The sequence below is a fragment of the Pelophylax lessonae genome (assembly GCF_965119305.1).
Source record: "Pelophylax lessonae genome assembly, chromosome: 8".
NCBI lineage: Eukaryota > Metazoa > Chordata > Amphibia > Anura > Ranidae > Pelophylax > Pelophylax lessonae.
Window position 1 is genome coordinate 143,451,757 of NC_138775.1, and position 13,257 is coordinate 143,465,013.

A 13,257-nucleotide genomic window follows, 5' to 3' on the forward strand; every position below is an offset into this window, starting at 1 on the left:
TCCTTTACTGCTGCTCCTGGCCCCTCCCTCCTGCTGAGTGCCCTGACAGCAAGCAGCTTGCTATAGGGGCACTCGAGCTGAGCCACTGCTCTGTGTGTCCATTCAGACAAGGAGTCGTGGCTCCCCATCCCCCACTCTCTCCTCATTGGCTCACTTGTGTAAGTATAAAGGGGGCTGAGGTGGGCTGTAGCACACAGAAGGTTTTTATCTCAATGCAAAAAATGCATTAAGATATAAAAAACTTCTGACTTTAGAACCAATTTATCTTTTGCTCCTCTGCCTATGGGGGGGGGGGGGGGTAAATTTACTTACACTAGCAATAGTGAGGGTGCTACTGTACAGTCGTGTTTGCTTTTCATAGCTGGTCACAGGGATGTGATAACCTGATATGTATACTGGAATTTGTAAATTGCTGGCAGGTCCTACACATAAAAAGTATTTGTCACAGCATTTATGTAGCTGACAGGGAGTCCCTGAAGTAGCAGCCAAGATCAGAAATTGGAAGTAAAAATATCCTGACCTTCTCTTCTGCACAAAGCACACAGGCAGGCATTTCTCTTTCTTCTTGAAGGAATTAAAAACTTTAATGGATAGATTGCTACTTTCATACAGTAAATTGTACTAATACACTAATACTAGTACAGTAAACTGTACTATAGCTTTGTAGCTGATTTCATGTAGAATACAATGGGCATTTAATTTGTTCTATGGTATATTATTTATTTATTTGAATAAAATAATTATTTTCTAAGTATAATATTATAGATATTTGCTGGACTTGACCACTTGACCAGGGAATTTTATGAAATGCTATTAAACAATAAAATATAGTAATGTTTAGCACATGGGTTAGTGTGCTGCTATTTGGTTAAAAAAAAAAAGAATTATCTACTAACCCCAACAAATTTCCTCAGAAATTCTCTGGATGATTCTATGTCGATATTGGAGAGGTCAGAAAAATCCCCCATCATTCCTTCATCTGTTGCAGGAACATCCTTGTAGAAGTTTCGTGCTCTAATATAAAACTGCATCTCCCCATCAATCACTTCGCTTGTCATAGCAAATAGTTTCACTGTGAAAACAGGATAATGACCTTAGGACAAAGCACCATAGAAACCTTGATACTGAACACAATTACAAAGTATGACTTGATGACTTTTGTTGTTGAAGTTTGTATACTTTTTAATGTAGATCTGATCACCATTTAAAGAAAACCTAAAGTCCTATATTGATTGCCATTATAACAAGGTAGTCTGCCCTCCCATACTGTATGCTTGCATTTAGAGCTAGGGCCACTGAAGTATTATAAATTGCCATCTCACCTTCCTATCTGAGATTAATATTCTATGTAAGGCACTGATTGGCTGCCTATGCCTCACGCAGAACTCTCATTTGGCCATGGATGGGAAGAAGAAGCAGCAGTTGGTTGTACAGCAAGGGGGACCAGCCTTTAGGTCGAATTTAAGAGAACCTGTATTGAAAGCAACAAATTATAAAAAATAGGCAAGCATCCACAGATATTAGTAATCTCTGTATAGTAAGTCCATTGGACCTGATTCACTTAAGTGTGAAGGGAGGTCAAGTAAAGTGAATCAGTGTTTTCTTTAAACATCTAGTCATTTATGGGGAAATTTTAAAAAAGACAAGTACTTTTCAAAGGACTGGATAATTGATGTGCACGCATGTTCTTTTCACTTCAATTTTTCACACTTCAGTAAATCAGGTCTACTTTAACAAATATGCTGCCCGAAAATGTAATATTCCTGATTTGTGACTATTGTACCATTTACTTTTGTTAAAAGTATCCTGTTCTCTTTGCATTGTTTCCTTTGTGTGAAATACCCGGTGATCCTGCCAGACTCCTGTTCTCCTATTTCAAACTGGCCACACTAGGCATGAGAGCACTTCCTTCTTACATGGTCATTTTTTTTTTTCTCTTGTTGTGCTGGGATAACAGCCCGCCTGTCCTCTCCTTAAGTGGCCAAGATTTGTGCTGACACGTGCCGCCTCCCCACACACACACACACACACAAACACACACACACACACACTCACACACACACCAGTTCACTGGGAAAACAGAAAAAAATGGTATTCATTATATATAAGTATATACACTATATTACCAAAAGTATTGGGATACATGCCTTTACACGCACATGAACTTTAATGGCATCCCAGTCTTAGTCAGTAGGTTTCAATAATGAGTTCGCCCATTCCTTGCAGCTATAACAGCTTCAACTGCTCTGGGAAGGCTGTCCACAAGGTTTAGGAGTGTGTCTTTGCGAATGTTTGACCATTCTTCCAGAAGCGCATTTGTGTGGTCAGGCACTGATGTTGGAGGGAAGGCCTGCCTCACAGTCTGTACTCTAATTAATCCCAAAGGTGTTCTATCGGGTTGGGGTCAGGACTCTGGGCAGGCCAATCAAGTTCCTTCACCCCAAACTCACTCATCCATGTCTTTATGGACCTTGTTTGTGCGTTGGCCTCTTAGTTCCAGTGAAGGGAACTCTTAAGGCGTCAGTATACCAAGACATTTTGGACCACTTAATGCTCCCGACTTTGTGGGAACAGTTTGGGGTTGGCCCTTCCTGTTCAGACATGACTGCGTACCAGTGCACAAAGCAAGGTCTAAAAAAGACATGGATGAGCGAGATTGGGGTAGAGGAACTTGACTGGGCTGCACAGAGTCCTGACCTCAATCCGATAGAAAACAGTTGTCATTAAGGGATATTGTTTGTAGATTTTTGAGGAAAATAATGAATTTAATCCATTTTGAAACAAGGCTGTAACATAACAAAAGGTAAGTTCTGTGAATACTTTCCGGGTGCACTGTGCAGTGTATCATAAGGGAGAAGAAAAAATAAAAAACGTCCCTTACCTGCCAATTCTCCCCTGGTGCCCCCATAGCAATAGAAGCACCTAAAAAAAAAAAACATTAACCACCCTCCTAATTCTCTAACAATAAGGGCATCAAGAGAACAATAAAAAATGTTTTAAAAATTATATATATATATATATATATATATAGACACACACACACAGTATCTCACAAAAGTGAGTACACCCCTCACATTTTTGTAAATATTTTATTATACCTTTGCATGTGATAACACTGAAGAAATAACACTTTGCTACAATGTAAAGTAGTGAGTGTACAGGTTGTATAACAGTGTAAGTTTGCTGTCCCCTCAAAGTAACTCAACACGCAGACATTAATGTCTAAACCGCTGGCAACAAAAGTGAGTACACCCCTAAATTTAAATGTCCAAATTGTGCCCAATTAGCCATTTTCCCTCCCCAGTGTTATGTGAATCGTTAGTGTTACAAGGTCTCAGGTGTGAATGAGGAGCTGGTGTGTTAAATTTGGTGTTATCACTCTCACTCTCTCATATTGGTCACTGGAAGTTCAACATGGCACCTCATGGCAAAGAACTCTCTGAGGATCTGAAAAAAAGAATTGTTGCTCTGCATAAAGATGGCCTGGGCTATAAGAAAATTGCCAAGACCCTGAAACTGAGCTGCAGCACGGTGGCCAAGATCATACAGCGGTTTAACAGGACAGGTTCCACTCAGAACAGGCCTTGCCATGGTCGACCAAAGAAGTTGAGTGCACAAGCTCAGCATCATAAGCAGAGGTTGTCTTTGGAAAATAGACATATAAGTGTTGCCAGCATTGCTGCAAAGGCTGAAGGGGTGGGGAGCCTGTCAGTGCTCAGACCATACGCCGCACACTGCATCAAATTGGTCTGCATGGCTGTTGTCCCTCTTCTAAAGATGATGCACAAGAAAGCCTGCAAACAGTTTGCTGAGGACAAACAGACTAAGGACATGGATTACTAGAACCATGTCCTGTGGTCTGATGAGACCAAGATAAACTTATTTGGTTCAGACAGTGTCAAGCATGTGTGGCGGCAACTAGGTGAGGATTACAAAGACAAGTGTGTTCTGCCTACAGTCAAGCATGGTGGTGGGAGTGTCATGGTCTGGGGCTGCTTGAGTGCTGCCAGCACTGGGGAGCTACAGTTCATTGAGGGAACCATGAATGCCAACATGTACTGTGACATACTGAAGCAGAGCATGATCTCCTCCCTTCGGAGACTGGGCCGCAGGGCAGTATTCTAACATGATAAGGACCCCAAACACACCTGCCAACTGCCTTGCTAAAGAAGCTGAGGGTAAAAGTAATGGACTGACCAAGCATGTCTCCAGACCTAAACCCGATTGAGCATCTGTGGGGCATCTTCAAACAGAAGGTGGAGCAGCGCAAGGTCTCTAAAACCCACCAACTCCATGATGTCATCATAGAGGAGTGAAATAGGACTCCAGTGGAAACCTGTAAAGCTCTGGTGAGCTCCATGCCCAAGAGGGTTAAGGCAGTGCTGGAAAATAATGGTGGCCACACAAAATATTGACACTTTGGGCCCAATTTGGACATTTTATACCGAGGGGTGTACTTACTTTTGTTGCCAGCGGTTTAGACATTAATGGCTGTGTGTTGAGTTATTTTGAGGGGACAGCCAATTTACACTGTCAAGCTGTACACTCACTACTTTACATTGTAGCAAAGTGTAATTTCTTCAGTGTTGTCACGTGAAAAGGTATAATAAAATATTTACAAAAATGTGAGGGGTGTACTCACCTTTGTGATCTACTATATATATAATATATATATATATACACATGGTGGGGGCTTCCCATCTTGTACTCACTAGATATTATAAATCTTTAAATATAAATAAGAATATCCTAACCAATTTCCAACCCTTTATAAGGTGTTTGAATCCTTACTTTTTAAACAGTTCGTGAATAATTCTAGGATTACCCAACCAAGCTATGACATACTCGATGATCCAAATTACCAAATTGTTTATGCATTGTCTTTTTATTGCACACGATTCTAAATGGTATCAGATCTAGATACAAAGGGGCATATTTATAAAGCAGTGAATGGTGCTTACTAAAGCATGAGAGAGATTGAGGCTACGTTCACATGTTGACATTTTTAAGGCGTTTTTATTGGCGTTTTTTCAGGCGTTTTTAGGTTGACTAGTGACCAATGGAAAAAAATAAAAACGCCTGTAATCTGCCCAAAAAGAAGCTCATGTACTTTTTTGAGCGTTGGGCGTTTTGCTTAAAATGTCAAAACGCTCAGATGTGAACAGGGGCTATTGAAATGAATAGGATTTTTCTTGTTGGGCGTTTTTTGAGCTGATCCTAGAGCAGAAAAACTCCCCAAAAACGCCCCAAAACGCCTACATGTGAACTTAGCCTGACTCTACCTTCAAAGGCAGGAAACACAACAGGAGGGACTTTAAAAGGGCATTCCTAGGACTAGTCCATCAGTGTTTTGTGTGAAAATCCCATAGGGAAACAACTACAAGACAAAAATATTCATACAAATACAGAAAAATATTCAGGGAGCGAAGTCCTGTTGTCCTGGACAACTCTAGGAAACAGAGTTACCAGTAAGTCTAACTCTGGTTTTCCTCAGTCGTCTGTCCAAGGCTACACAGGAGAGGATAGGCAAGTACTTACCCGATTAGAGAGGGACCACTTCTTGAAGTACCTTTCTCTCAGTGGCGGCCGGCTGATAGGGGGCGCAGGGGCGGCGCCCCCCCCCCCTCCCAAAAAAGGAAGGAAAAAAAGAGATTAAATAAAAAAAAAGTATATTTTTCTTTCGCCCACTAGGGGCGCCAGACCTAGTGCTGGGTATGTGGGGGGTGGGGTTTTTGACCCCACCTTCGGCTGGCAGAGACGCCAATTGGCGCTCTTCCGGGGGTCATCGGGGCGCAGAGCAATGCGCCCCGACACTCCCCACTTTAATGATGTCCGGGCTGTGATTGGTCCAGACTCCAGCCTGGACCAATCACAGGAGGACATGGACCTGGTGACATGATGCGTGGGGGCGGTGCACCGCCCCGGCGTCACGATCACCTTCCGTTCCCGCCCAGCGCAGAGAGAGAGAGAGGAGCGAGAGCCACGCGACATGAGTCCTGAGTCAGATCCGATCGGAACTTCGCAATCGGCGATCTCAAAAGAAGCTCGAGTGACCTACGCCTATCTCTACTGTCCTGAAGGCTGAGTGACCCCAGACCAGTCTCCCAGTCCCAGAGTCAGACACTACTTGTCTTGACTGCAGTCAGGCAGGCCGCAGGCGCAGCTGCACAGAGAGACTGAGAGTACTCCGAGTCCGCAGCAGGCCTCAGACAGTCTCACAGTCAGACCAGCAGCAGCGGGTAACGGTAAGTGAAGTGATTCAATTTCTGAATGGTGACCTGATCTGTGACCTGACTGTGACATGACCTGTGACATGCCTGTGACATGACATGTGACACGACCTGTGACATGACTGTGACATGACTGTGACATGACCTGTGACCTGACCTGTGACCTGACCTGTGACATGACCTGTGCCATGACCTGCGACATGCCTGTACCATGACCTGTGACATGCCCTTACCATGACCTGTGACATGCCTATACCATCACCTGTGACATGCACGTACCATGACCTGTGCCATGCCCTTACCATGACCTGTGACATGCCTGTACCATGACTTGTGCCATGCCTGTGTCATGACCTGTGACATGCCTATACCATCACCTGTGACATGCCTGTACCATCACCTGTGCCATGCCCTTACCATGACCTGTGACATGCCTGTACCATGACCTGTGCCATGCCTGTACCATGACCTGTGCCATGCCTATACCATCTGTGCCATGCCTGTGCCATGACCTGTGCCATGCCCTTACCATGACCTGTGCCATGCCTATACCATCTCCTGTACCATCACCTGTGCCATGCCTATACCATCATCTGTGCCATGCCTTTACCATCACCTGTGCCATGCCTGTACCATGACCTCAAAGTCACACAATTTTTTACCGCATTTTTTGCCGCGAAGCAATACCTATTATATTTTTCTTTTTGCGTCCCCCCCCCCCAAAAAAAAATTTTGAGCACCAGCCGCCACTGCTTTCTCTCAAAAGACTTGAGAGTTGAGAGAAGGTCTAGTTGATAAATTCTGAAAAAAGTAGCTTGACCAATGACCATGTTGCTGCATGACATATCTGCTCTGGTGTAGCTCCTGCTAGCCCAAGAGGCAGATAAGCCTTTGTAGAATGTGCCATAGGAGAAATGGACAAATTTTGTCTAAGGCCTTATGAGATTTAACCACTTGCCCACCGCTCACATGGAGCGTACTGCGGCAAAGTGGCACGATCCCGTCCAGCGACGTAGACCTAAGTCGCTGGACTCCTCCCCCTGTAGGCGACGCTCGCGTGCCGCCGGAGGCGCGCTCCCGCTGTTTTCATTCACAGCGGGAGTCGGGCCAGGGGAGGAGCAGCGGCGATCGCCGCTGCTCTGCCCCGATCGTCGGGGAATCAAGTGAGGAGATCCGCCCGCCTGTGTAAACAGAGTTGGCGGATCTCCATAGTGACAGGGAGCGACAGATCGGACTGTTCAGCATAGCTGGACATCCGATCTGTCCCTGTCTCACAAAGTCACCTCCCCCCCCACACGTCAGTAAGCACCAGGCATACATTAACCCCTCCCTCTCCAATAAAATTAACCCCTTCACTGCCAGTGTCATTTTTACAGTAACAGTGCATATATATAGCACTGATTACTGTAGTAATGTCACTGGTACCCCCAAAAGTGTCAAAAATGTCAGTCAAGGGTCCGATCTGTCCGCCGCAATGTCGCAGTCCCGCAAAAAAAATCGTAGATCGCCGCCATTACGCGTTAAATAAAAACACCAAAAATGACAGAAATCTTTCCCTTAGTTAGTAAACGCAATAACTTTTGCGCAAACCAATCAAAATACGCTTATAGCGATTTTTTTTTTACGAAACATAGGTAGCAGAAAACAAATTGGCCAAAAATTTAAAAAAAATTTGATTTTTACATTTTTTTGGGGGGGAAATTCATATAGAAAAATGTTAAAAATATTGTTATTTTTTCAAAATAAACGCTCTTTTTTTGTTTATAGCGCAAAAAGTAAAAATCGCACAGGTGATCAAATACCACCAAAAGAAAGCTCTGTTTGTGGTAAAAAAAGGACGTAAATTTCGTTTGGATATGGCGTTGCACGACCGTGCAATTGTCAGTTAAAGTCGCACAGCGCCGAATCGCAAAAAGTGGCCTGGACGGAAAAATCCTCCGGTGGTAAAGTGGTTAATGATGGCCTTCTGAACCCAGCAACCAAAGTTGTCTTTGCTAGCACTAAATACTTTATTGTGCGAAACACAGGTGATGAATCCTAAACTTTAAAACATGCACCAGGAAGATTAACCTGCAGCAAATTTTTAGTGAATGTCAGATTTAATGCTTTTCAAAAAATATTCTCAAGTGTTCATTAAAGCTAATAGCTGACTATTGGCTATCACTCCTGGAGAGCTGCCTAAGGAAAAATTATTCCTCCTATTTTCATCTGAAAACAACCAGCACAATACAAGACCGAGCACCCCACACCTTTCTACTATGTTCAGCAGTAAAATCCTCATGGAGGTTCTAACTCTTTCACACCGTACAAAGTTAAAAAGAAAAAAACACATTAAGTTGGAGGCTGGGATTCAATGTCTTCTGGTTCAGTTAAAGTAGAACTATAGGCAAAACTTTTTTTTCCATCTTGGATAGAGTAAGGGAGGGTTATAACCCCTGTCAGTTTTTTTTTTTGGTGTCCCATTGGGGAGATTTGCCTTCACTTCCTGTCCCATAGCCAAAACAGGAAGTGAGAGGAAATGCCTGCAAATTAAGGGAATCCATCGGGGCCCACCAAGTCACCAGAACTAGTGTCCCCTTTGGAAGATTTCCCCTCAATTACTATTCTGGGGACAACCAAATTTTTGGGGTTTTCCTTTACATTCACTTTTGATGATAACCTTAAACAGGACAAATAGAGAGCAAGGATCTTCCTAATGAGGGCAAAGATAGCAACAACAAAAACGTTTTCTAACAGAACAGATGTTCTACACCCTCACTGCTCTATCCAAAATTTTTAAAAAGTTTTGCCTTTAGTTATACTTTAGAGATTTTAGTTTGTTATAGCTAAGACAATACCAATGGCATTGCCAAACACAATGGTAGAGACCGCAGAAATAAATGCCAGAAATCACTCACAACAACTAGAAGTAAAATATAGTCATTGATTTCACATGAAGATAAAGAAATTACATTAAAAGGTCACTTATGCCAAGATAAACCTGTAAAATTGTAATAAGTATATAGTATGCATAACGAGATCATATTGAATTACATAGTTAGCAGCACTCCCAATGCTGACTTCTCAACAGGTGGCGACAGTATAAGCCTCCATTTTTATAAAGAATATTTGTAATTTTAATGCCAAGCACATTTGGCTGCATACAGTATATTAGTGATGTATAATCCAACCAAAGGAAATTCCTTAAAGTCCAGCGCTAGGGGATACATACAGTATGTGTAGAATAGACTTGCAGCATATTGTCCCAAGATAGGCAATAATGGTGACTGTGCCACAGTTGGTATGTAAACTTTTTAAAAGGTTTATTCAAATAAAATACACAGTCAATGTTCCATGATAGAAAGAAGTAGACAGCCAATATGCATTAAGCTCAAAGACCCAGGTCTCCCCTCTGCAAAGGCTTACTGTCTAAGTTCCAGGTCTGGTGCTGCGGTGGATGAAAGTAAGTCACTGCCCAGGCATCACGTCCCTTTGGTGGGGGTGGAGGGGTAGCGATGCCTTTCCCATCCAGCACCTCAACTTTTTGAGTTGATATATAAATGCTGTATCTTCCAAAAGTTGGCTAAGCCATATTACCTCTTTAAAGTGATTGTAAACCTTCACCTTGTAAAATAACCCATTCCGTTTAAAATAGAAAATAAAAGCATAACCTTTGTGCATATATATATATATATATATATATATATATATATATATATATATATATATATATATAAAACATTACCTTTTTTTCCCCTTTTTTAAAAGTGATCATATTCCCTTTTTCTTATTCTTAGCTGCATAAGAGCTAGGGGAGGAGAAACACTAGTAAATAAAGAAAACTTGTATTGAAGCCAAGGAAAAACAGTTTACAGGAAGCCCGGTGGGAGGCAGCCCAACCGGGACCACTCATGGGTGGCACAGTGTGTAGCGGAGTAGGTCTCACTCCAGCTAACAGCGTTCATCTGGAGGGGTGGAATGTGGCCTGGCCGATCAGCGCCCTTATGGGATTGTGTCCAAGGAGAGTGGCAGATCTATAAGCTTTTCATACTGCTAACACGGGCGATCTGTCCCTAAATGAAACAACACGCTAAAAGCGCTCCAAACCCAGCAGCCAGGGTCTTAAATAGACTCTGCCAACCTAACATGGCTGCCAGAGTCACAATGGCGGCCAACATCTAACCAGGTCTCTGCCCCTGTGACCCAGGCAACCAGACAGGAACCATGTTCCTCTTGACTTCCTCTCCCCCTGCAATGCCGCTGCGGTTGAATGCCACCTGCAGTGAAGATAGTGGACTGCACCTGCCTTCACACTGATCTTCCCAGTGAAAGGCTGTGCAGGAAGGGCATGTCAGGACAAGTCTGATCATTGGAGTAGAGCAGGCTGAGTTCTCAGCAGAGCTAAAGAACTGACCACGCTAAGCTCTGATTAGTGTGTTTTTAATAGGAAAGCAGACGGACTGGCAGAAACACCAGGGATTTCACATAAAGGAAGCAATACAAAGACAAGAGGATACTTTTTCATACATGTACAAATACATGGTATAGCCTCAAAATATCAAGAATATGAAATGTTGGGTTTACCTATTCTTAACCACTTGCCGACTGCCCACAGTAATATTACTGCGGCAGTGCGGCTCCCCTGGGTCCAGTCACGTAGTACTATACGTGACTGAAGGGAAAGGTAGACACAGGGGGTGGAGGGCCGCGGGAGGAGAGGCAGCGATTGCCGCCTTCCTCCCATGATCATCTGGTAAATGGAGAGAAGACCCGCCTGCTTTTGTAAACAAAGCAGGTGGATCTTCTGTGAGACAGTCAGGGACAGATCTGAAGTTTCAGCTAAGCTTAACCACTTGCCGACCACCGCAAGTATATATACTGCGGCGGTCAGCCCCGATGTCTTCCGGTCACTCGCGATCGTTTCGCCGGGAAGGGAGAAAGGCAGGCGGCTAATGTAAACAAGCCGCCTGTCATTCTCCCCTGTGTAAAAATAGAGATCAGACGGTTCTACTATGTAGGACCGTTGATCTCTGTTTTTACACTAGTAGCCATGTCCCATCACAGTTAGAAACACGCCCCTAGGACACACTTAACCCCTCTCTCTCCAATACAGTTTACCCCTTCCCTGCCAGTGTCATTTTTACAGTAACAGTGCATATGTATAGCACTGATTACTGCAGTAATGTCACTGGTAACCCCAAAAGTGTCAAAAATGTCAGTCAAGGGTCCGATCTGTCCGTCGCAATGTCGCAGTCCCGCAAAAAAAAATCGCAGATCGCCGCCATTACTCGTTAAAAAAAAAAAAACACCAAAAATGACAAAAATCTTTCCCTTTGTTAGTAAACGCGATAACTTTTGCGCAAACCAATCAAAATACGCTTTTTGCGATTTTTTTTACCAAACATATGTAACATAAAACAAATTGGCCGAAAATGTTAAAAAATTTTGATTTTTACATTTTTTCTTTTGGGAATTTCATATAAAAAAATGTGAAAAATATTGTTATTTTTGCAAAATTTACGCACTTTTTTTGTTTATAGCGCATGATCAAAAAATCGCATAGGTGATCAAATACCACCAAAAGAAAGCTCTGTTTGTGGGAAAAAAAGGACGTCAAATTCGTTTAGGTACAGCGTCGCACGACCGCGCAATTGTCCATTAAAGTCACGCAGTAAAAAATCGCAAAAAAACCCCTGGTCAGGAAGGGGGGTAGAATCTTCCAGGGCTTAGGTTAAGCTGCGATCTGTCCGTGTCGGTCAAAGAACCCCCCCCTACACACACACACACACTCACACACTTAGTAAGCATACAGGCATACATTAACCCTTTTGATCACCCACAGGGTTAACCCCTTCACTGCCAATGGCATTATTACTGTAACAGTGCATATTTTTAGCACTGACTTTAGTAATGTCACTGGTACCCACAAAAGTGTCAAAAATGTTAGTTAGGGTTCGGATCTGTCCGCAACAATGTTGCAGTCCCGCTAAAAATCGCAGATCGCCGCCATGACTAGTAAAAAAAACAAACAATAAAAATGACATAAATCTTTACCGTAGTTAGAAGACGTGATAACTTTTGCGCAAACCAATCAAAATACGCTTATTGCGATTTTTTTTTTTTTTTACCAAAAATATGTAGCAGAAAACAAATTGGCCTAAAATGTTAAAGTTTGATTTTTTTTTTTATTTATTTATTTTTTTGGGAATGTCCTTTAGCAGAATGTGAAAAATATATATATATATATATATTTTTTCAGAATTATTGCCCTTTTTTTGTTTATAGCGCAAAAAATAAAAATTGCACAGGTGATCAAAAACCACCAAAAGAAAGATCTATTTGTCGGAATAAAGGACATCAATTTAATTTGGGTACAGCGTCGCACGACCGCGCAATTGTCTGTTAAAATAATGCAGTGCCAAATCGCAAAATAGGGCCTGGTCATTGACCAGTTCCCGACCACCCGCCGCCTTTTTACTGCGGCAGGGTGGCTCGAGGAGGCAAAACGATGTAGATCTACGTAACTCACCTGAGAGGAACTGGGGGGCAAGCGCGTGCCGCCGGCGGCACGCTCCCTCCCCCGATCGTCAGCGGGGAAGCCATTGCGTGTGTCAGATGGCTCTGATTACCGCCTGGCACCCGTGATCGTTCCCCGCTGGGAGAGAAGGAAGGTCGGCTGTTGTAAACACAGCCGACCGTCCTTTTCCCTGGGATGATCACAGAGCTCATGTGATCCTGCTATGTGGGATCACGTCTCTGTGGTCATCTCAGAAGCCACACCCCCCCACAGTTAGAATCCCTCCCCTAGGGTCACATTTAACCTCTTGATCACCTATACTGTTAACCCCTTCCCTGCCAGTGTCATTATTACAGTAACAGTGCATATTTATAGCACTGATTACTGTAGTAATTTCACTGGTACTCCCAAAAGTGTCAACAATATGTCAGTTAGGGGTCCGATCTGTCCGCCACAATGCCGCAGTCCCGCAAAAAATCACAGCTTGCCGCCATTACTAGTTAAAAAAAAAAAACAATAAAAAATGACATA

General features: G+C 43.1%; 1 protein-coding gene across 1 annotated transcript in view; it reads right to left on the bottom strand.

The window, feature by feature from the left end:
- NTMT2 (N-terminal Xaa-Pro-Lys N-methyltransferase 2) overlaps positions 1 to 13,257 on the bottom strand; it is a 132,736-nt gene that overhangs the window by 75,228 nt on the left and 44,251 nt on the right. The window contains exon 2 of the mRNA XM_082266086.1: positions 897 to 1,072. Within this exon, the coding sequence (XP_082122212.1) occupies positions 897 to 1,072 (176 nt within the window). The remainder of the gene's footprint in view (positions 1 to 896; positions 1,073 to 13,257) is intronic.